Source organism: Spodoptera frugiperda, chromosome 27 (genome assembly GCF_023101765.2).
Source record: "Spodoptera frugiperda isolate SF20-4 chromosome 27, AGI-APGP_CSIRO_Sfru_2.0, whole genome shotgun sequence".
Lineage (NCBI taxonomy): Eukaryota > Metazoa > Arthropoda > Insecta > Lepidoptera > Noctuidae > Spodoptera > Spodoptera frugiperda.
Genome location: NC_064238.1, coordinates 5,904,178 through 5,929,230, shown reverse-complemented (window position 1 = coordinate 5,929,230; position 25,053 = coordinate 5,904,178). Strand labels below are relative to the sequence as shown.

Below are 25,053 nucleotides of genomic sequence, written 5' to 3'. Positions count from 1 at the left end.
GTGCACAAGTAGAAGAGTGCAGTGATCAGTATCAACACAGTTTTTGTTAGTTACAATAACCGACATGCGTTGATTTACCGTTTGTAGTATTTTGCGTGATCAGAATGTAGTGTTAGCCGTTCCGTCTGATAAAAGGAAATTCAATTAAACGGTCGTAAATATTAGGCAGTACTTCATTACATTCCTCACGGCTCTGATTACAAATGTAATTAACATACAACTAGGTCTAGGAAACAGTTGATTGTTGACATTTTATCCGTAGGAATCGAACCTACAATGTATATTCCAATACACAGTATTACACTTTTAGGTGCTGTAAATAAACATTTTACCTTTCTTAACTTCGGTAGCTTGTAAAAACAAAATTAAGATTTAGTCCCACGTAATTCTTCTTTTTTACTCTCCATTAATGCAATCTAATCCAATGAACCGAAACGAAATGTTCGCGTTGCAATAAAAATCTATAGCAGTAAGGCTGGGTGCTAATCGGTGCGAGTTGGCACGTTGACAGTGTAAATTATCCAGTTCATCTATTCGAGCTTAAATCCAGTTGTACGTCGGACCATACATCAATTGTACTTGATTTACGAAAATAGCTCTTATGTATACTATGGAACAAAGGCACTGTCAACGTCAAACTGTTGGCATATAACTGTGTCTATCCAGACAATCTAAAGGTGAGTTTTAAGGTATGTGATTGGATAGATGGATAGAACACACATGCAAAAGTATTTCTACTATTGTATCGATTCGTCACTTTGGTGGCCGTTAATTAGCACAATTTACTGTTTTGGTTCCAGTCAATTGGCGCCACTAGCGATAATAGTCTAACAGCTATTTATTACTTATACAGTCAATTGATTACTGATCCAGTGTAATCTTGATTTACATTATTAAGTTTATCTTATTAGCAAGATAGACTGCATTAGTCCTCTTATTGAAGACATAGGTAATTAATTTAGTTTCAGAGAGTAAACCTGGATACATAATTATAATGAGTTATTCGAACATCTAAGTATAGACAATGCTTGAGCTTCAGTCTGTGTTTTAACCAAAAATGATAGTTCATGATTGAAATCGTCATTAGTTCATTACAAAAATAAACAATAAAAAAGATACTTGTCCCTTACCTATCTGTGTGGGAGTGGTGGGGAAGAAACTCCTGTCGTTGACGTAGTGGTGTGGACTTGGAGTGACCAGGTTATTGTAGTCTGGCGCGCAAACCATGGCCAGGTAATCCTCACCGCCAGGCTTCACATTCGTGTCCATGTATGCCGTATTTAGGTCGACGTAGTGCTAGAAAAAAACATAATTTAGAATAAACCAAAAATATTTTATGCAAATTCTGAAAAGCTACATGTTATAGAAAAATAGTAGTTAATTGAGTATGGCCTTATTAGGTAATACCTGTTTCTATTAGGTTTATACATACCTATAATTACCTTTTAGGTGTTCTACTAAACTATATTTCTATGAGCAACCTAGTAATATTATTACAAAAATAACCTGAGATTAAGTTAATCCTAAAAGTTTAATAACTTCTAAGTTTTACAAGTTTTGGTTCCAATAAAGACGCTAGCGACATCTGTTGTATAAAACAGAAACTACAAACGCTAGCTAAGATTGCTAAAAGGTTGATGTTAAAACCCAGTCCATTAGTTTCTTCGTATGGATACAAGGTGGCGTGGAAATTAATATTTTTATTTAGTGTTAACAAGGAAGAGTTAAAAATATTAAAAATATTAATTCCTATAATGGTCTACTGTGGTACCTACAACATCGGTTAAAAAGGAAGGAAATTAATTCGTTTTAATTACTACGTTATTAAACCACATTCCTTTTATGAATATCTATGTTATTTTACTAGTTAATTATAAGTAATTCTATAAATAAGAAATAATAATTATAATAAATAGAACTGGGTCAATATTAATTGTGTAGCTATTTAACCAAAGTGTCGAAGTATAATTATTGTAAGTATTCATAGTTTTTAATGAAAATAACCATCGGTTATCGGTAATACCAGAAAATTGCACGCGACTTTGCGTGCATATTATCTACTACTAATGAAGGTAGATACAATTGATATCGTAACTGCTCACAAATAACAACTTCCTTTAGAGTTTGTTAGGTTAGTCGTTTTAAAAAACTTTTTTTTTTAATGTTAAATGGGCCGACGTTTGGCCGCTATCTCGCCTGATGGTAAGTGATGATGCGGCCTACGGTGGAGCACGTCTGCCCATAAGCAACCTATTCACTCGGGCTTTGAAGACACCCAGGTTATACCCATCAGGAAACACAGACTCAGACACTTTAGCTTGTAGTCTTTTATAAAATAAATCGATTTATTATTATGTTCTAATTTTGACTTACATTTCTCACATTATCCTCTAGGAAACCGCCGAGTATTTCTTGCAACTGAGAAAAGGAAGGCCTGCTCGTTGGTTTCTGTTCCCAGCACCTCATCATCACGTTATACAGCCGATCATCTGCATACGGTGGTTTCTCTAGACGTTTGCTGAAAACATTAAACTTCATTGTTAGTCTTTGTTTCGGTAATCTGGAATTCTATAGCTTTAAACTTAGTCCAGGTCAATTTAGAAGACCCAATCCTAAAGTCCCTAATCCCCGAAAGGCCGGTGACGCTTTTGTAACTCCTATGGTATTGTGGGTGTAAACGGACGGCAATTGTTTACCATCAGGCGTACCATATTGATCGTTTCCTACCATGAAAAAAATACATACCTAAAGGTACGCGTCCACAGGCCCGTATCGTACGCATCACACGCAACGAATTTTAGTTTGCCTTGTATAGAAACTCCTACAACTGCGTCCACTGATCCGCATCTTATGGACCCCATTGGCAGCAATGCCTAATTAGATAAATGACGTCATACGGAATGCGTACGATACGTATAATGCGGGTCTGTGGACGCTTACCCTTAACAGACGTTGAATTGAACTTTGGTCTTTGTGTGAACGGTTTTTGAATTAGAAAAATTGGTTCAGATATTTTTATTACAAATTTTTATTTACTGCCCAAGTTTACTCACCCTTCAGAAAGCCACTGCAGTAAATGAGCGGGGCTGATATTCGGGTAGGGTGTCTTGGCCAGGGAGAACAGCTCCCACAGCACGATGCCGAATGACCACACGTCTGACTGGGTGGAGAATATGCGGTCCGTCATACACTCGATGGCCAGCCACTTGACAGGCAGGAGACACTGGAAGTATAAACAATTAATATAAAAAATGATCGAAGATTGTACCTCTTTACATTAAAAAACCATAAATGGAGTACATACGCTATAATTAGGGAATATAAATAGGGAAAATAGCATTTTTTTTCAGATTTTGAGGTTTTTAACGCGAAATAATACCATGTATATTCCCGTAATAGTATTCCTAAAATCGTAATTTAAGACAATCCCTCCTAAGATTTTTTTGTAAAATTTATAAGTTTATTGATGGCTTGTTAATTCAGTTGGTGCTTTTAAGACTAAATCATGAGTTACCTTTATACTTTAAATTATTATACATAAAAAGAGCATGACTATTGAGAATCAAGTTCATTACCCCATATATTAAACACATATTTTCCTATTGCTCAATTATTACTAAGTGCTTTGTAGGCAAGTTTTTTTTGTGGTTCATGGATCTACACCATGATCCTATTTATTATGCATGCCAGCACGTATCGACAAAACCTCCTCGAAAAAGGAATCGCTTCCAAAATTCTTTGTCCGACTGTTCGTATCGGCTCTGCGATCTCCCAAAGGAATACACAAGCGTGTGGGATACGCACGCACACCTTTAGTGATAACATCATTACATTTGCAGATTACAGATTGACTATCGTATTCTTTTTTACTTAATATAATGGACAAACAACTGGAATAATTACATGAATACAACTTTTTTTAAATCTTCCAATGGGGGTGAGGCGAGAATGTTATCTTACTGAATGACTTTCCTACCTTTTCCGCCTTAGGGTGAGGAGCCGAGAGGAAATAGATGTGTTAGACTCTTACTGACTAAAAACCACCTCGTTCCTTCTCTTGCTTTTCGAGCTGGAGCCCCGGTAGGATAGTCCGCAGCACCAGACATTAATACAACTTAAGTTTCACAACTATGTACAAATGTTTACAGCAATGTTTGAATTAGATGTAAACAATTGTTTACAACATTTACTTTTTAGTGTAATTATAAAAAAGCGCACTAATAATTATGAATGAAGTCTTATATACTATGCAATACTTTAGCTCCATCTATCAAAATAAGTGTTTACTTGCAAGATGACCTTCGTACATAATAGAGATCATTGTAAAATCATGTGAGTACTCACGTTTTCTTTCTTTTGATATTCATCGTTTTTATATATGCTTCGAGCGAGACCGAAGTCACAAATCTTCACAATGTTGTCTTCAGCTAACAATACGTTTCTTGCTGCTAAATCACCGTGAAGGACCTGATGAATTAAAGATAATAAGTCATAGTCAATACCCCTAGTATGACTTTGGTTTGCGTTTAAAGTAATCGAAACGAGAGCACATTCAGCGCTCTGATTGGCCGGCTCGAATAAACCAACCAATCAGAGCGCCGAACGAGATCTCGTTTCGATTAATTTAAACGTAAAGCAAACTCATACTAAGGCCACAGTCTAGACTATATTCAATAACATGGTTGTTACATAAGAGTGCAATAATAAGCAAGTTAGTTTCGAAATGCGGGTAGAAATATGTACCAGGAAAATACAGGCATCGTAATAATTTTCCTTGACAACACATGACAATGAGTGGAATATCTGTTCTTGTGCACTTTGTAGATACACAATAGACTTAACTTCATCATTCTTAATTACACGTAAACGTCTTTTTGCAACGTCACACCTTTTGTGCGCGACGGGATAGGCCTAGGTGCACATTACGGCGTATAATGCCGCTGTACAATATACACCCACTTTTTACTGGGCACGATTTCAGACTCTACTTGCTACTACTGAGAATTTTTTGTAATACTTTGCTAGACCCGGGAATTGAACCCAAGACCCCTTGCGCTCCTGCGACCACTAGACCAACGTGGCAGTAAATATCGGCAACTTATTATCTAATGTGCTACTGCTGTTTTTCAACGAAGAAAATATAAGAAGAAAGAGAAAGAAGAAAATATAGGATCCTATATTGCCAGATTTACTAGACTTTTTCAATACTAACCTTTCTGCTAGCAAGATACTCCATGCCTCTAGCGATCTGGAAGGCCCACACGAGCAGGTCACGAGAGGTAAGAGGGCGAGGGTTGCGTCCATCGAAACTGTAGTCACTCTCGTAGTTTGTACGCCATTCTGGTTGTACATAGCCTTCGGATACTGTAAGAAAAGAAGAAAACACATTAACAAAAATCACGGTTTACACACGTAAATTATTTGAGAAAAGCTCTACTAGTTTCGAGTCACAGAGGGACTCTTCATCATGAGAAGCGTGTGCAGACGCGGCGACGTCGCGTAGTCTACTTAGCCTAATTTAGTATGTCTCATAATAGTTAGTATAAAAAGAAAACAGAAATGTTATTCTCTACTCTTTTAGATTTAGAACTTTCTAGAAGAATCGTGAAAATTTTTATGGTTACTGTGCACCTAAAGTAAAGTAATACTACAAAACTAAAGGAAAAATTATGAAGCCCCTATATAACGGCACAAATTCCGACCGCAAGTCTAAAAATAAAAAAATGGGGCAACCACCATGATAGGCTGTGTTTATTAAAACTCAACACAATGCATGTTAGAAGTTTTCCTAGTGACATTTATTTTTAAATAACTTCTGCCAGTGACAGCTGCCTTTTTCGTCCCGATTTCAGTGTGCGAAACAAATAACCCTATTACCTATTGCTTGGGCCAAATTGTTACCTATATACTAAAAAAGTTTTGTTCAAATCTGTTCTTCAGTTCCGGAGACTAGCGTGTGTAAAAAGTCAACCAACAAACAGAAATTCGGTTATTTAATAAAACATTTTAAATAATGGGAATATCCTTTTCATACTATTGTTTTTGCACGGATACATTGTTTTACCGTTTCTTTATGTGTATTGATAATATAAATTGTGTATGCACGTTTGCACGTGAATGCACGAGTTTTCCCGCACATTATCCTTGTACACCATTCAATGTTTCACTTCTATTCTAATACGTTACAATTGCATAATAGGTAGGTTGATTCCATCTAGTTATGACCAGTTTAGACCATTATATAGAGATGATATACCCATGCAATATAGAGTAGTTATTTATAGAGTTGAGTAGGAATATGTGATAGACGATGAACAGGATGTTCCATAAAATTGTACTTAATTTCATAAAAGAGATTGATTTACAATATTTATGTCAAAGCTACTATTAGATCCAGAGCCGCGGACAACGTAACGGGTTACCGGGGCTCCGGCTCAAAGCAGGAGAAGGAACGGGGTGGATTTTAGTCAGTAAGAATCTGACTCTTTCTCTTGCCTCACTCAAGGCGGAAAAAATCATTGGATAATTTCCCCCCCGTAAAAAAGCTACTATTAGAGGTTTTTTTTTTTCGTTTTATTTGGTCGTTAACTAATTAAATATATAACATAATTAGGTATGTACCGCAGTATATAAATTTTTAATACTAACTACGTCACTACGTCAATGCATATTTCATTTTCTAAAGAATTACCACAATTAGCGTCAAAACATAACAAGCCTATAAGCGACACATGAAGCCATACAAAACCAATTTGTCGAAGTCTCGCTTTGTATAATCTGTTCGTATTTTCAAGGGTCAGTTTATACTGGTTTTTATAACTTGATGTGTAGTGTGTACCTTGATCGAATATTTATAATACCTACGTATATTATTATCAATAAGTATGTAGGCACGTCAAAGCATGTACATTTAAATAATTATCCTTATAATGGTGGTTAATACTTAGCTTGTTTAAATTAATTTAAAAAGACATACATTTATGCAGTAAAATGTTAGAAACAATTAAAATAAGTTGAACAGAAAAGAGTAAATGGCGAGGCGTAAGGTGCCATTGCAGCATCGAACTATTTTGTCAGGAGATTTCGAACACTGATTAATTGTAGAAGACGGCTATTGTACAATGACCAGCAGATCAACCTACACCTTCTTTTTAATATTCTTTACTACGTTTTCAATTTTATTCTTTTGACATAAAGTTAAAAATCGAATGAATAAAATTACAGGTTGAAGAAGGTTGACCGACTGTCTACTGTACATACAAACTTGGTTCTTAAAATAGAAACTGAACCTGGTATTAGACTAAATATTGAAAATATTTCATTGCCACTAGTGATTTATGGTACACTACACACACACACACCTGTATACTTAGATAGGCCCAAGGTAATAAAAAGCATGCCTATTATAATATTAGTGGCAAAAAGTAAAAAAAAAAACTTCTACTATCTCCGCGAAAAATTATGAGATACATAATAACACATTCAAAATCAGATATAAAATATTACCTCAAAAGTCATCTACGCTTAATAATATCAGAGCTCGTAAAGCCAGTGCAATTAGTTACAAGCGATAAGTTTAATGTAACAAAAACATTATGTGCACAAAATAAATCATAAAATTACAGAAAAGATAACGTGTAAATGCAATTACGTATTATCACAGTGATAATAAATCAGACAACATCAACATCACAGTAATTACTGAACGAAAAAAACTCAGTTTTAGTGCGAAATACGTTCCAAAATATACCCCAAAAAGTTACCTTTTACGAACTCCACTTGCTGATTTTGATTGTCTGGTAAAAGAAGGGTAAGTGTTTTGAGATGTACTAAACATCATTAGATATAGTAACAATACAATAAGATTTTTAGTTTTAATTCCGCAGCTCGAAACCGCCGAGTCAACACCTCCTGAGGATGCTCCGTGGAGGAGCGAAACATATGTCGAGTGGTATATTGCATGTTATGTGTGTGTTTTTATGTTGCACCTCTGCTACATGAGGAATTAATTGCCGGCGGGAGGGCGGTGCTGCGCACCGCATGTTAAAAATACATGTATAAGCGGAATAAAACTAAAAATATTATTGTATTGTTAGTGTAGCATGGATTTCCGCAAAGTAACGCCTGATTCTATTCTAATAGAATTATGATTAGATATGTAACTAAATTTTATTGATAATGAGAGATGTATGGGTACGGTAGACTTCACCGTTTCTTTGAAGCCAATAAATTCTACAAACAATCAGGCCAATCACTGCCAGAACGGTAATTGTATAAGACCCAACTAGCAAAATCAGTACTTAAAACGATCTCAAGACTACTTTTATTTTCACTTATAAGAAACTTGTAGCATTCTACAAAGCTGGATTTGGGCGCAGTTATAAGATCAGTTATTTCTATATCTATCTTATAATCAACTTATAAAATGTTACTAAGCCCTATAATATACTTGACTAAGCGCAATAGCTTCTATAATGTTATGAGACTACACAATTACAAGTACAAACGCTCTTGTTAGTATCTGACATAAGTATCTTACTAAAGCAATCTTGTTTATATGGCACTAGTAATGTACTTAGTTATTAGTTATAAGTATATTTTAAGAGGTTATTTTTGTTGTTGCTTCGGGTCATGGTGCCGGTTGTTCTGTAGTCATTTATTTTTAATAAAAACGTAACTATTATTTTGTGTTATTGTAAAATATAACTAATAATACATTTAAAATATAGGGTGTGAACCCGTGGGAAAGTCATATTTACTGTAAATGTGTACCAAAATTTAGTTAATTTCACAATGCCCTCCGAAAAATAGCACATTAGTATATTATTGTAAATTAATTATTTCAACAATGTCATGAATATCCGCCATGTTTTAAAATTGCTCTTCGTTAAGTACTTTATAGAATCATTATAGGTAAATTAGTATTTGTAACAGTTTCTGTCCAGATAACTCTCCTCCATTTTAAAACAAATTAGGGTTCCCTTGAAGTCTGCCTGTTAATGATCGATTTTCCTTTTTTAGGATTTAATTAACAAGATGGTCGTATTTCTGATACGACCATCTCTGATGTCGACTGTTTTTTGACAAAATCTTCTTTGATTTTACTTACAAATATAAGATGGCCTTGGACAAATACACATTTTGTGTTATCCGAAAGCTGCAATGGGTGTGGATTTCCAGTTTATATAAACAATATGTATAGACCTACTCATTTCGTTTGTAGTCAAGAAAACATAATAGTTTTATTGCATCAAATCTTTTTTGGTGCCCGATTTGCTCCCAGTACAGTATATATGACCATTACATCGAGGATGAATGCACAATTTGTTACTGATTTTGTATCCACATATTTTTTAAACACACCCATAAGTACTTAATTTTTTAATGTTAAAATAATTTTATCGGGTAATATTTTTTTTTGACATTTGTTATTTTTTTATAGTCAGTGGTCTCTGCGTTATTTAAATCGTATTCTTCTTCCCAATTTTCAACTTCTTTACTTTCTGAGTAGTGGGAAAAGAATGAAAAAATATTATTGATCGCGGAACCCTCAATTACTTCACCTGTGTTTGCACTTGACGCGCTTGATTTATATCCCGATCCTGTTGTTTACTAGTAAAGTGATTGATCTACTATCTTATAAACCTTTTTGATCTTATAGCTCTCTTTTTAAGTACTATTAGATTTAAAAGAGTCTCGAGCAAGACTATGATGGCACAAACTTGTAATCGTTTCAGCTAAGTATGTTATAATATCATTTTCTCTCACAAAATGCTACTATAGGATCAAAATATTATTCAGGATTATTTAGTCTTACTTCAAACAATTATAGGAGACTTATTCCTTAAAGTGTCCTAAAAGATAATCTTATAGTTAACTAAAAGACTGAGTTATAAAGGCTATTACTCTTGAGTATATGTATGCTTGTGAAATGCTATTACTAGTAAAAATGTCCTATAAATGTTTTAGAGATCAGTCTTGTAGCGAACTACAAGACCGAGATATAAAAACAAATGCACTTGAGTATGTTAAGGCTTGGCAAATGCTATTATAAGTTAAAAAGTCTACCGCAATGCCTTTACAAGAGCGTTATTAGTAGTGACAGACTTATAATATTTCCTTATAGGATTACTTTGCTTGTTGGGGATTCTCTGTCGATATCGATGTCAAATCATTTATTCCAATTAAACTTTTGAACCGTCAACATGATGTTAGATTCATCTTTAACTAATTTAAAAATAATATTTCAATAACCCACTCTTTTTGCTACATCTATTCTAAATCAATCAGGCTACAGCCCACGTACATATGTACATACTTATTCAGTTTTTATCTTATTGTTGCTGTACTAAAAAATATGTATGAGCTGTTTTTTTGCTAGTGGCAGTGGCTTGTCTGTATTATAATAATTTGTCGTCCGTCCTTGACATTTATTTAACAAAGCATAATATATTTACCTTTTCTTGTCGATCGGTTAGTATTAGCCGTGTTGACAAATGTATGGTCGGTGTCCTGTGTGCATGAAGCAAAATAGTCCGAGTGTGCACTGTGAACAAAAAAAGTGTTATTATTTTCTGATATTCATACTTTACACGTTATATTGTGTACTTGTTGGTATACTAGCAATACGTGTGTCTTGCGTGGAGACTGGAGTATACTGTCTTATGTAGAGCAGGCCCATATTCTAGCGGAATTGTCACATCTCTGAATGTCTTTTTGATCTTGGGTTTTTTTTTATTTTTATTCGACGAAATTATTGTTAAAGTTGAGGAACTATGCCTATGTTTAGGCAATTGATTATTTACGAACACTCAAGCTACTCCCTAGCTAACGTCTAGCTGCATAGCAAGAACTTAAAGATGACAAGCGAACCTAAACTTTGTTTCTTTAAAACATAGTTTACAATCACACATCAACATTATCATCATCACCATTATCACTATTATCACCATCATCACTATATTATTTTATATCACTCACCCAGTACTTCCACTGCTGCTAGAGAATCCTCTGTTGACTCTTCCTAGATTCTTCTCCTTGTTGTCAGTGAGCTGATCAATGAACACCTCGCGGTGCCTCTGCATGTAATTGTGGATATTACCGAACTTGCAATATTCTACAATCACTATCAACTCGCCTGGAATTACCAAATTATCTTTTATTAGTACTGTTTATACAGTTTTGTTTGATCACACTTATTGAAGCTTTGGAAAAATCTTTTTGTTTGATAGTAGGTATCATGCATTTGTGGAAGATTTAGCAATACCACTATTTTGTATAACAGAGTTAGATAATAGGCTAGTTTTCTACTAGCCAATTTCAATACGTTTTTTTTGAAACGTCAAAATCGATATTTTCTATGAATTTTGTATGAAATTGTACGATATGACGTCACCAGATTTTTACGTCATAAACCAGACTTATTTAAAAAAAAAAATGAAAATACGATTGTTTTTGAATATTTTGTTGTATTGAAAAGTCGAACTCATTTATTTTTTACTAAGGAAACTACCCTATTGTACAGGTATAATCATACGCATACATGATGCAGTAAACTTTAAAATCTTTGCAGTAATGACTATATTTGCTTATTTTTTTTTTATAAATGGAAGGTTATAGCAATTTTTCTTTACAAATTAAATTCTATGAAGTAATACGATTACCTTGACGGAGTCTAATAAAAGTGAGTCAGCAGAAAGCATTGAAAGGACCTTTACGTAAGCCTATAGCCAATTTGTTGATCCTTCCTAATGATGTAATAAAATACCTATTATGGTGTAATAAATGGGTTTTTATACTAATAAATATCTTAGGTTGTTCCTGGTGAGCAAGTATTTACTGCTATTTATTTGCATTTCAATTGCTGCTTGGTTTTAATTAATAACATACATTGGTATAATATGTTTTCTGCACTCAGTGATATTATATTTATCATTAAACTGGGAAATTACACGGCTACTTTTGTTTATAATTCTTAAACAAAATATCCCTGTTCTTTCAAGGAGGTGGACACAAAATTTATTGTTAGGTTTGAAATAACAGAAAAGCAGTATTTGTAAGTTGTACAAGAAGAAATAATATTTACTATGTAATATTAACAACACAAGAATCTTACGTTTCACAACATTCTTCGTGCACGCTCCGAGTAGGTTCACAATGTTTATGTGTTTGCCCAAGTGCACCATTATTTTTAGTTCGGAGGCCAATGCTTTGATGTACATGTTGTCTGCCGTTTTCTTAACCATCTTCACAGCCACCTCGGTTGTTTCTTCAGCGTTAATGATACCACGTGCGTCCGCCTTGTACACTACGCCAAATGCACCTGCACCGAGCTGTTTACCTACAACATTTACAAATCATTTGTTATATTCAAACTTTTTTTTTATGAAACACGGTACGCTGCACGGTAAACGAGCAGACGTATCACCTGATGGTAAGCAGAAACACCAGAGCCGTTACAAGTGCGTTACCGGCTTTTTGGGGGTTAGGAATTTAAGGGTTGTTGTTCGGGAATCGGGGATTGGGAAGATTGGGAAGGGGGTACTGGGCCTCCGGTAACACCCTCCACACTTATGTAATTTAATTCGGTTCCTAAATCAATATTAATGGTTTCTATTGGTCACCAATTGGTACCCGATATAGCAGACAGATAGCACATAATATAGACTAATTTAATTTAATTTAGTGGGCATGCGCAAACTAGACCAGATAGATAGATCTTACCAAGAATTAATTTATCGGCAGGAAATTCAAATTTTTCGTCATATGGCAGCAGATCGGCTTGTTCGTCAATGCCCAGATCAGGGTTCAGCGATTTTGTAGCTCCTTCATTGAAGTACAGAAGACCAGATGCCTTCAATTCTTTTCTGAATTGAGTATCCTTTCTGACTCTCCACATGAGGTACAGAACCACGATGATTAAAACAAAAATGACGACAAGAATAATGCTCAAATATAATTCGTAGGACGATGCTGAAAAATAACAAAAAATGTATAATATGTAATTTGGTTGAAACGATCACTTTAAATATACTTAGGTTCCTCTGTATTTTTAAAGAAAACGGATATAAAAGAATAATGCAAAAAAACCTTTTTTAGAGCTTTATTGAAGGTTTCAACATCAGTACTTAATTCATGTTTTGGGTAAATCTACCTAAACAGGAGGAACTGTTTGGAATAAATAAATAATACATAGTTTATAAAATACCTACCTTTCAATGCAACCGTATAGAGACGGGTTGCTGTGAGTCCAGCGCTGATAGCTAAACATTCATAGGTTCCTTGGTTTTCTTCTAGCAGCCGATCTATTCGAATCGATGAGTTCACTATAGTACGATTGATCTCATGAATGTAAATTTTTGCATTTGTTTCATTGTCCATCAAAACGCCATCCTGGTAAAGATATATAGATAGGATAAGATACAAGATATACAGGGTGACTTTGAATTCGACGTATTCCTCTCGGGAGGTGATAATACAACTAATTTCCTACAAAATTAGCCCTGAGGTCCTTGGGCGGAAAGTGGCTAGTTTCTGAGATATTCAACATTTTTGGTTTTGGTAAAAAAATCCCGATTTGATTACAAAAACATCAATAAATAAAAAAATACTTGTTGGATTTTAGTAGTTTTAGTTTTAATCAGTTGCCAATACATTAGTTATAATTTATAAATACTAAAATTGCTAGAAATATCATTCGTTTTAAAATAGCAAGTAATTTCTTATCAAATTTTGTTTTGTGTCACTAATTTGGTCAAGAGAAAACTGGATTTATTAAAAAAAAAATATATGACACTAAGCGTACAAACTATTAGAAAAACTTCCTTGGTTTATTAGCTACCCAGAAACGTAAAATTATTTACAAAATTCTCAAAAACAAATGAATTAATTGATGATAAGTAGAGTGTAAAGAGAAAAGGGGCAATTTCATAAACATCTTTATTTGCAAAATTTTGTTCAAAGTGACCTCCCCTATGACGAAAACATGCCCGAACACGCTTCTTTATCCCTATGACGGTCACTCTTTGCCTGAATATGCGTCTTATTTCGTCATAATCTTCAAATATGTTTCGGAGAAGAATTTCGATACACGGCCAATTCCGTCTGTATAAACAAGGGACTTCATGTAAAAATCAACCGGCGTTAGGTTCTGGTCATTGTGCATGCCATGTAGTTGGACCGCCCTACTAATCCAATGCCTGAGAATCAATGTATCCGACCATTGCCGCACAGTAGTTCGTAATGCACTTGACAATCGTCGTGTGGAATAAATTCGTCAATCACATTAATAAATTAATTCAATAAGTAGAATAAGTTAATTCATCTTGTTTCTAAATTCAAATTTAAATAGCTCATTCCTTAAAAATTCTTCATAATTCTCACCATTTAAATTGTTGGATGAAAGATAGGGTCCAATCAAATAATTATTTATGATACCCATGCAAACATTTGAATTAAAACCGTACGCGCGAACCCGATGGTTTTGCTTGTTTCGGATTTCGTTGACTTTTTTGGGGCTAATAATGGATATTGTGTTAGTTTATCCAGCGCACTATCGAACTACTGTGGGGCAATGGTTAGATACCTTGGTTCCCAGGCATTATATTGACACGGAGGTCCAACTACATGGCAAGCGCGGATCCAGAATCTAACGCCGGTTAATTTTTACATGAAATCTCTTGTTTATGCAGAGCGAATTGGCCGTGCATCGAAATTCTTCTTCAAAACATATTTGAAGATGATGACGAAATAAGACACATATTCAGTCCAAGAGTGACCGTCATAGAGATAAGGAAGCATATTCGGGCATGTATTCGTCATAGGAAAGGTCACTTTGAACAAAATTTTGCAAATAAAGATGTTTTTGAAATTTCCCTTTTTCTCTTTACACTTTACTTATCATCAATTAATTCATTTGTTTTTGAGAATTTTGGAAATAATTTTACGTTTCTGGGTAGCTAATAAACCAAGGAAGTTTTTCTAATAGTTTGTACGCTTAGTGCCATACATTTTTTTTGAAATAAATCCAGTTTTCTATCGACCAAATTAGTGACACAAAACAAAATTTGATAAGAAATTACTTGCTATTTTAAAACGAATGATATTTCTGCCATTATTAGTATTTATAAATGATAACTGATGTATTGGCAACTGATTAAAACTAAAACTACTAAAATCCAACAAGTATTTTTTTATTTATTGATGTTTTTGTAATCAAATCGGGATTTTTTTACCAAAACCAAAAATGTTGAATATCTCAGAAACTAGCCACTTTCCGCCCAAGGACCTCAGGGCTAATTTTGTAGGAAATTAGTTGTATTATCACCTCCCGAGAGGAATACGTCGAATTCAAAGTCACCCTGTATATAGATTTTGACACATATACATATAGCCTAGTGTATAAGGTGTTCTAAAAGTATCTGCCACGGCTTTAATGGGAGGTAGTGTTATATTCGAAAATATACAATAGTGAAGAAACGTACTCCGAACCAATTAATTCAATTTGAGAACACAAAGAAGTTAAATAAACTATGACTCGACTCTGCAAAACCCCCGACATAAAAACTTAATTTCCCTTTAAAAAGTAAAAAATAATAAAAGAAACTTAATCTTAAAGTACCTAAGAATGTACTAATAGTTCTAAACAAAAATACGTCGCGTTGGGGTACCGCTCCTAATTATTTCTTACTTATCTACGATTGCCCGCGACTTCGTTCGCGTGGAATAGTGACTTCCGGCAAATTTTTGGTTTTAACCACATAGTTCCCGATCTCGCGGGATCTCTTCAAAAATGAGATGTGGAAGATATTCCAGGGAACTCTTCAAAAATCAACATAATGAGCTCTGCGTTTGAATTTAATAGATGTATACTCACTTAGGGCATTGAAAAAATAGTTTAAAAACGGACTTAAACTAACTTAAAACTAAAGAAAGCTACGAATTACGAATTTATAACAATTAAAAAAGAAACTATATTACAACCTATCCTCTATGCTATAATAACCAAGCTTAAACTAAATAATTTAAAAGAAACGACTTAAATCTAATCTAATTAATTTATAAATTAGACTTACAATTTTATTAAAAAAACTAACTACAGTAACTACTAATAATCGATATCAAACTAAACCTACGTTAAATAGTTTAACCAAAAAACCAGGAAAACCCAACAAATAAACTTATTAATTGACAAATACAACGAAACCAATTTAGAATATACGAAACAGCAGGACCACTACAGACAAATAATCATACGACTGATAATACACTTTTTCTACGATAGTACCGAAGCGCTCGGCCGATACCCAACCAAATGAATGTAACGAAACCATAGCGCGATCTATTTCGATCTATCGAGGATAAAGACAACTTGGATTATTTATTTATACTCCGTTCGGGCATTTTCTTTGTACTAAAAGTTTAATTATATTGATATTATTTTTTTCATACCTTTTTACTATTTATTTACTTTTTTTCGATGAATTAAAACAATAACATGAACCGAAGTCGTGTAACGATCGACATAGAATTATCTATACTCTGTTAGAGCATTTTCTTTGTACTAAATGTTTTATTATATTGATATTATTTTTTCCATACCTTTTTACTATTTATTTACTTTTTTTCGATGAATTAAAACAATAACATGAACCGAAGTCGTGTAACGATCGACATAGAATTATTTATAAATAATTTATTTCTTATTTTTATTTTTTGATTTTTGAAATAAAAATATATCTATGTCCTTTCTAAGGTTCTAAACTATATCTGTACCAAATTTCAACCAAATCCGTCAAATAGTTGCGGAGATTAATGGTATAAGCATAGAATGTTCGACGTGATTCTTTAATTTGACATAACTTTTTTATTTATGAACCGATTGACATGAAACAAACACTAAATGTAAATTTAAGCATCCCACAATATATTCGTGAAAACCGCATCCAACTCGGATCAGCCGTTTCTGAGATTAGCGCGCACAGACGAACAGACAAACAGACAAACAGACAAACAGACAAACAGACAAACAGACAAACAGACAAACAGACAAACAGACAAACAGACAAACAGACAAACAGACAAAAAAAAGTTAATTACATTTTTGGGTTCGACATCGACATAACAATAACCCCTGCTATTTTTTTTATTTTTATTTTCAATGTACAGACAGCACTTTTCTACGATTTTATTATATGTATAGATTTGTTCATAAGTATCACATGCTTGGTGTATATTAAAGTAAATTGATGTTTAAGTACTTAACTATAACGCAGAAAATAGAAATATAGCGGCGCGGGCGGCGGTGTGCAGTCCGTAAGAATGCGGTCCCCCAACGTGACGTATTTTTGTTTAGAATTATTAGTACATTCTTAGGTACTTTAAGATTAAGTTTCTTTTATTATTTTTTACTTTTTAAAGGGAAATTAAGTTTTTATGTCGGGGGTTTTTTAAATTTTTAATTTAATTTTTTATTTTATACTTTTTATAGGTAGGTTTGTTAGGCTTGGCAGGTTAGGTTGAGTTAGGCTTAGCATATTACATATACTTACTATAATTTCGATTCTTGTTAAGGTAAAGATTACATCTAAGGTCAAGCTCGTTCACTTTTATTTATTTTTTTGACTTATTAATTACTAGTTTTTGTTTTTATAAGTAGGCTAAAGATTACATTGGTGCAAGATTTTTTGTTTATAATAAAACGTTAAATTGAAAATTTTATGTTTTTGTAATTAAATTTTTAATTAAATTTTTATTTTTTTAATTATTTATTTATTTTTTTATTTTTGGTAATACGAAAAAATAATATCTTTCAATATCTTCTTTCAGTGCGGTTTAATTTGAGACCCCATCCCAGTATATTTGCAGACCTTCGGCTACTCTCCCCACTTTCATCGCCCATAACTTTAAAACGGCTCAACCGATTTTCATCAAACATGTCTAAGAACACTCGCACATAAGTCCCCTTTCATACGAAAAAAACTAAATTGAAATCACTGCATCCGTTCGGGAGTTATGATGCCACAGACAGACAGACAGACAGACAGACAGACAGACAGACAGACAGACAGACAGACAGACAGACAGACAGACAGACACGTCAAACTTATAACACCCCTCTTTTTGCGTCGGGGGTTAATAAAGTGGCTCACAAATACGCTCGAGGCGTCGCTTCTTCAATGAAAACAATTGAAGCGACAGAGACAGTGCAAGACATAGCAGTTTCTTTACAAACTCATACGTAGACTTTTTGTGTGACAAAAAAAAATACTCATAATCAATAATTTATATAATACTATTGTAATCTTCTAACACCTCCCATTAAAGCTGTGGCAGATACTTTTAGGAAACCTTATATAAATAAAAAAACAGTTTATACTATAAATAAAAAGTTAGTTAATAAGTGCACATTTTTTAATATTTCAGCTCTAAATCGGTTTAAAAATAACTACAATGAATTCAGAATTTTCATAATGAACATTGCCTTAATTTTTGTAATTTTCTTCAATTCTCTGTCCATAGTAATCAAAGATATAATAATCACGATCACAATTGTAGATAACAACAATATTTCCGTAGGGCGGAGATCTTAATAACACTAAAACGTAGTGGGACCCTGGGAGTGGTAGTTAAAACCCCGTTACTTCATAATACAGTGAGTAAATAAAACAATGTTACGTCAAACTTTACCTTGTGCCACTCTAATTTAGGCGGCGGCACACCCTCGGCTTGACAAGTCAGCTCTACCTCTTGATAAGTCACTACTTCTATGGCCTGATCATCTTCTGGTATTTTTATAATTGGTGATTGAAGAGCTGCAAATATAAAAACATTGTCTACTTAGAAACTGCAAAAGTTTAATTTTTATTTGTTGGACATGCTCAGTATACTAACTTGGACTCGGTAACTACAAACGTATCAAACTTTGCTAAAATGGCGAACTTACGAGCAACTGTAATGTTGATATCTTCGGACTCAGTATTGGAGCTGTTTAGCTTCGATCCTTGACAAGTGTACAAACCGCTGTGATTCAATGAGATTTGTGAAAACTTCAATTTGGCCAAGAGCGAAAACGAACTATTCGTATATTCCACAGCATCTGTAGAAAATAAGGAAACACGTTAACGGAGTCATTGATGACGCACGTCATTTTATATTATTGTTCTAAGAACTTACTCGTTCCTCTTAGGTCTTCACCGTCTGGGCCCAACCAAGTTACAGAATAAAAGTCATATATGGACGCAATACATGTGATAGTAACGTCCTCATTTTCCGAAAACCAACTTTTCTCTCGATTTCTTATACCAAATCCATTGTGAATCTCATAAACGAGAAGTCTCCTTGTTTCCACCGCTGTATCTTCACTGTTAGATGCCTTACAAGATATGTCGCCAGATGCATGCACCGGTATGTCTAGAATTGCTGTTTCTTGATACTTAGAGTGCATGTATATTTGTGTACTCGGCTGCAATTAAAGTTTATGTAGTATTTTTTAACTATTCAAAATATATTTAATATTTATTTTCACTATTCTTTGTAAGACCTCCTTAGAAAATAGGTAAAGGAAATTTCAAATTAAAATGTTCTTTATTTACCATCGTCTGGTCTTCTCCATTAGAAAATATCCAAGTGACCTCTGGCAGTGGATATCCTGTCACTACACACTGCAAGGATGCCTGCGTGTTCTGTTCATATTTCTTATCGACTTTAGGCCCAAAGTCGATAGTTGGTTTAGCTAAAATATAAAGACATAATCATATTCCATATTATATATAAAGACATATTAATATTCTTATTAACGTCAACGTATACATATGTACATATATAATATTAGTTGTACCTATTTATAAATCATAGTGTCCCTTTGTATATAAATTAATTGTTGAAGTTAAAGAACCATAATAGTAATTAAGTATGTAGGTATAATGGTGGTCACATACGCCTGACCACCACTAAGTTAATGTTTGCTTGCACCTGATGAAATTCGCTTTCTAGCCCCAGCAGTCGGCGCAGGTAGCCGATCAACATCAAACGCACCACTAAATAAGTGATTACAAGTGTTGCGTAATTAAACTGCGACGTTGTCGCTTTTCTAATAGGTGAAACATTTATGGGATATGGCTTAATGCTTTTGCTGGGTTCAAACAATATTTTTTTAAATGATCAGGCGGATCTGTCCTCCGCTGTACTTGACATCAGTAGCACAAGGTACATAATAATATAATTATACCTATTAGTAGTAGTCACATTTGCTAGTGAACTGTATACATATACATATGTAGTTTATTATGGTATATAGTTGCAAAATATATTATTTATATACTACTAATATATTATTTATAAGTCGTAAAGAAACACAAAGTTTTACTTAATATGTTGCTAAAGTCGTTAATATGTTGACAAAATTACTTAATTATATTAGTGCTTCTGCAGAACTAAAATAAAAAATATGTATTTGATATACATATAAAATAATGTATTCAGTACTTTACTTACCTTTAATTAACAATTCGTAGGTGTGATTTTTTTTCAAGTACCCATTACTAACGACTAAAGTATAGTTAGCAGAATCTGATACATTTGTGTTTTTTATTGATAAAATTACGTCAGCAGTTTGAGGGTGTCGATAGAAGTCGAATTTATTATTTTGTGGCAACGACACGTTATTGCGTAAACTGAAAATAAATTGTACATTATAAAAAACAGAATCACTCACACAGTCACAATGGTCCTGCCGTATTGTAAAATTACATAAAAACAATAGATTGTAAAATGAAATGCGTCATGGCCTGCTATGTAGTGTCTCCTCTCGCTCCGGAACTGCGGACTACCTAGCGGGTTTACCGGGTCTACGGGTCGAAAAGCAGGAGTAGCAACGGGGTGGATTTTAGCCAGTAAGAGTCTGATACTCCCTCTCGCCTGGCCCAAGGCGGAAGAAGTGATTGGAAGATTTTCCCCCTTTAAACAAAAGTGTCTCCTCTGGTGTTGCAACTAGTCTAGTGGTGTTGTTGAGTGGCACTGATCACTTACCATCAAGTAATCAGTCTGCTGGATTGCCCTCTCAAACATATCGGTAGCTGAAATTTCTATCTTATAAATACTAGTTTATAAGGTTTTATACTCACAAATAAAAATTCGCCGGGGGATAATCCTCTAACTCAGTGTTGATCTTCACTATTCTCTGTTTCGTTATTATTGGATTTTTTCTATTCAACGGAGTCAATTTTAGACGAGCTTCGGCTAAAAATATAAAATAACAAAATAATAATTATGTACAGTATTTATGACGTCAACTTTAGACTGAAGAAAATCTTGGAGGAAAAGGTCCTTCTTTCTTTTCTTTCAACTTTAGACCTCAAATCAGGACTGTGAAGATGCCAAGTATTGGAGATGGAATAGAAAGTAATGGCGAAGGTGGTAAATATAATTTTTTATTTCATCAGCTGTTCGTGGGCCGAATTAATTGCACATATTACATCTTTCAGTATCCATAGTCTTGATATCTGAGATGCTTAAAATGTCAACAGAAGATGCTTGTACCTAATTCCCTATATAGGAGAATCGCTATCAGCGTCGTCTAATTTGTTAAGATGCAGCAAAGCAAGCAGTGTGCATTTAAATACACACTTAACTAAAATAGCACATTTTTTTACATAAAACACAAGAACATATACATATAAGCACAAAAATATATAAACATATAACACACAGCACTTTCAAACGATATCTATAACTTAGAAAAAGTAAGGTAACAACAGTTTAAAAACGTGTTCCTCTACTTTTTTCCAAAAATATCCATCAATGAACAGTTTAGTCGTTTCTATCACTTAATTATTACGTAGATGATGCATAAATGATCTAGCATGCATGAGAAATCATTTTTTATTTACTATAGATAATATATCTATTAGATATATTTTTATAACAGATTGTAAAGACGTACAATACTCTTAAAATAAGCGTCCAAAGGCCCGCATCGGACGCGTCGGACGACACCGATTTAGTTTGTCTTCTATAGAAATTCATACATCTGCGTCCACCTATCCGTACCGTACGGACCGCATCATCAGCAATGCCTACATGCTATGCGTACCGATGACGTCATACGGAATGCCGATGGCAAAAATCCGATTGAAAGTGGGATCGGCAATCCGAACGCTGCTAATAACAGTAGATGCAGGCTGAAAAATTAATCCGTTTGATGCGATCCGTCCGATGCGTACGATGCGGGCCTGTGGGCGCTTACCTTTAACGTAACACCTATGGATTTATTTACTTACGTAAAAATTGTTTGACAAAGGACTTTGACTTTTCACCGCAATTGTTTTTGGCCACGCATGTGTAATTGCCTCCATGATCCTTTGTCGCATTAATGATAGTAATATTCTTATAGTACGTTTCATGAATCTCTTTATCATTTGAAGAAGCTATAACTGAATCCTAAAAACATACTACAGATTGAATAACCAGAACTTTTATCAAAAATATGTGTAAAACGTAATTGTTACACATAAAACTCTAAATTTACTGGCTTAATGTCAACAAGTCTGTTTTCTTTAAAAATTTTAAGGAGGAGCGTCCTCTATTTTGTAGTAAATGAAAAAATGAAGCAAGTTTTTTATAACTATGTCGTATGCTCAACTTCAACTTCTAGCTGGAACTGCCAAAGCGGTACTGCCAGTCTCTGACCATCTAAGATTGTCGATTACGATATGACCACTCATTGTATCTCCCTAATATTAGTTTTCGTTAACTTTTCAGAAATGGCTCCAGAAAGTTTAGACTTGTTAGCATTAAATAACTATCAGTTTCTTATTGTAATTAAAAGAGTATCAAATTTTATTAAAAGAGTTAGTGTAATGCATTGTACCTTTCTTACATTAGTAGGCATTACCCAATACAAGTTGACAACCGTATCAGGTTGATAAGCAACCGAACAACTTAATGTAAAATTTTCTCCTTTCAAAAATAATGGAGTACTTCGGTGTATTGTAGGAACCGGGGGAACCCTAACATCTGCAAGCAATAAAACATATTAATTTGTTAGAAACATTATAATTAGGTATATTAGAAACATCGAAATATAAGACCAAGAAAGATAATGACATCTGCAAAGGACTCTTGTAATAGAAATCCAATAATTTTTCCATCCTTGCAAGTCACTTTCGTAGCCTTATATATTCATTAAATAAACTAACATACTAAAAAAATCATTGTGTAAACTACATAATATTTATTACTCAATAGTAATAATAAAATACATATTTATAATATAATAATATATAATAAATGTACATAATATCAAATAATTCAAAATAAATTTTCAAATCAAATAAAATCAAAAAATTATATTATTAATGATTACGTTAATCAGTCACTAAAAATCAAGCAGCATTAATTTATTCGATTTTAAATTAATTATAAAAAACTGTTGAAAAAAACGCAAAATGCTTCAATTAAAAACTCATTGCAGGCAAATAATCAAATGATCCACAGCAAAACTGAAAACCTGGATATGGTATTCAAATGAACCCACCGTGAACATTAGGAAATAAGTACCACATAACATCAACTAGCTAAATTACAAATAAATTAGAACAATACAGTGTTAGTTATAGTTATATCAAACGTTTACATGCATACAGAACTTACGCAGAGCAACACACCAAAGAAGTAGAAAAGAAAGAAAGAGTAGTAAGCTTGAAGCTGGTAACACAAAACATCGAGTATTAAAGTCCACCTAGTAACACTTAGTATTAAAGTATTTGGTCCAGTGAATGAAACCATCACACCACGCTACCTTGTTAGGTGACATCAAGATTGTAGCACTACTTACTACGTATGTGTTTCCATTCTTTTTCACTTCCCCGTAGTCCTTGGCATTTGTACGCATTCCTACTACACGTTCTCATTAAAAACCCAATCTTTGGAGAATACTTTATTGATTCTGGTGTCTTGCTACTCTGCTATTGTATTGATGCCAAATAAATACTGGTTAGTAAGTATTGATACAGAATAATACAGTTGTGTTCTTCAATTTAAGATATTATATGTAATATTGTAATAAAATATAATATATAATTGTTGAATATAATAAAATTGAAAAACACAACAAGCCACATTCAGAAAAAGTAATTAATTTCGACTGTTGTCGTGTCTGTCTGAATTATTCTCGCAATAAACAAGGCAACGACACACCCTTTCGTGAATGTGGTATATAATATTTACGATAATAAAAATTGTTAAAACGCACACATCTGCTATTCACCTACGTTGGAAAAGAACTGGTTTCTCTATCCGATTGTCTGGTCCATTAGAAAAGTCACAGTTGATAGCGTGAAACATCGAGTACGATCTGAAAGGATCCGAGAGCGTTTCGCTATCGATGATGAACCCGATTTTCGGACTATATTGCTGATATACTATGTCTGCAAACATCTGAATTTGAATGTTAACAATGTTATTATGAAACTTAATTCAATCTATCATGCTTTAGTATCCGCTCTGTATTTAGCAATGAGCATTAGTTATTTAAAGCTTTAAGTGTGTACGTTCATTTTTGTGAATTTTAATTAAACGCTAACAGTAAAATTAATTACCTACAACAGTTAAGGTTATGTATCAAGTAGCCAATATTTCACTTTGCTTTATTAGGCCACAGTGAGAGTGTGTTTGTTGTTAAAATATCGTAAAGTAATATCATGCAGATGCAACAAAGCAGTTGATGTAGCACTAGCACAAATGTTTTAATATTAGATACGAAAAGTTTTATTAACAGTATAATTAATTTTAAAATTTACATTACAAATTGCTTTGTATGTTTCCTTGATAAACGTACTTAATTATATCGATTGCATTCATTTTATAATACGTACCGACGTCAGGCTAACTTCAACATCTGGGGTCGTTGGTCTACATTCAATAACAACTTTACATTGTTTTCTTGGAACAATAACTTCCCTCAAGGGTGCAAACAAGCTATCAGTGCCTAAAAGTTTTATCAATCATGAAATACAGACACAGGTGGGTGAATAAATATTTGAATGTGATTACGTA

General features: G+C 33.6%; 1 protein-coding gene across 8 annotated transcripts in view; it reads right to left on the bottom strand.

Annotated features, from left to right (window-relative positions):
* The window catches only part of LOC118263406 (vascular endothelial growth factor receptor 1), a 46,329-nt gene that overhangs the window by 1,937 nt on the left and 19,339 nt on the right, over positions 1-25,053 (bottom strand). The window contains exons 3-24 of one of the 8 annotated variants that reach the window (XM_050705654.1): positions 24,873-24,985; positions 24,270-24,435; positions 22,868-23,013; positions 22,278-22,437; positions 21,123-21,237; positions 20,494-20,672; positions 19,593-19,732; positions 19,174-19,462; positions 18,944-19,096; positions 18,688-18,812; positions 13,212-13,392; positions 12,724-12,972; positions 12,116-12,340; positions 10,981-11,137; positions 10,458-10,546; positions 7,764-7,796; positions 5,213-5,364; positions 4,345-4,467; positions 3,054-3,223; positions 2,374-2,518; positions 1,131-1,296; positions 79-125 (exon numbers count right to left, since the gene is read on the bottom strand). In XM_050705654.1, coding sequence (XP_050561611.1) covers positions 100-125; positions 1,131-1,296; positions 2,374-2,518; positions 3,054-3,223; positions 4,345-4,467; positions 5,213-5,364; positions 7,764-7,796; positions 10,458-10,546; positions 10,981-11,137; positions 12,116-12,340; positions 12,724-12,972; positions 13,212-13,392; positions 18,688-18,812; positions 18,944-19,096; positions 19,174-19,462; positions 19,593-19,732; positions 20,494-20,672; positions 21,123-21,237; positions 22,278-22,437; positions 22,868-23,013; positions 24,270-24,435; positions 24,873-24,985 — 3,302 coding nt within the window. In that variant the 3' untranslated portion in view covers positions 79-99. Of the gene's footprint in view, positions 1-78; positions 126-1,130; positions 1,297-2,373; positions 2,519-3,053; positions 3,224-4,344; positions 4,468-5,212; positions 5,365-7,763; positions 7,797-10,457; positions 10,547-10,980; positions 11,138-12,115; positions 12,341-12,723; positions 12,973-13,211; positions 13,393-18,687; positions 18,813-18,943; positions 19,097-19,173; positions 19,463-19,592; positions 19,733-20,493; positions 20,673-21,122; positions 21,238-22,277; positions 22,438-22,867; positions 23,014-23,833; positions 23,964-24,269; positions 24,850-24,872; positions 24,986-25,053 lie in introns of those variants that run through there. The other 7 variants (XM_050705649.1, XM_050705650.1, XM_050705652.1 and 4 more) reach the window with 7 other exon arrangements.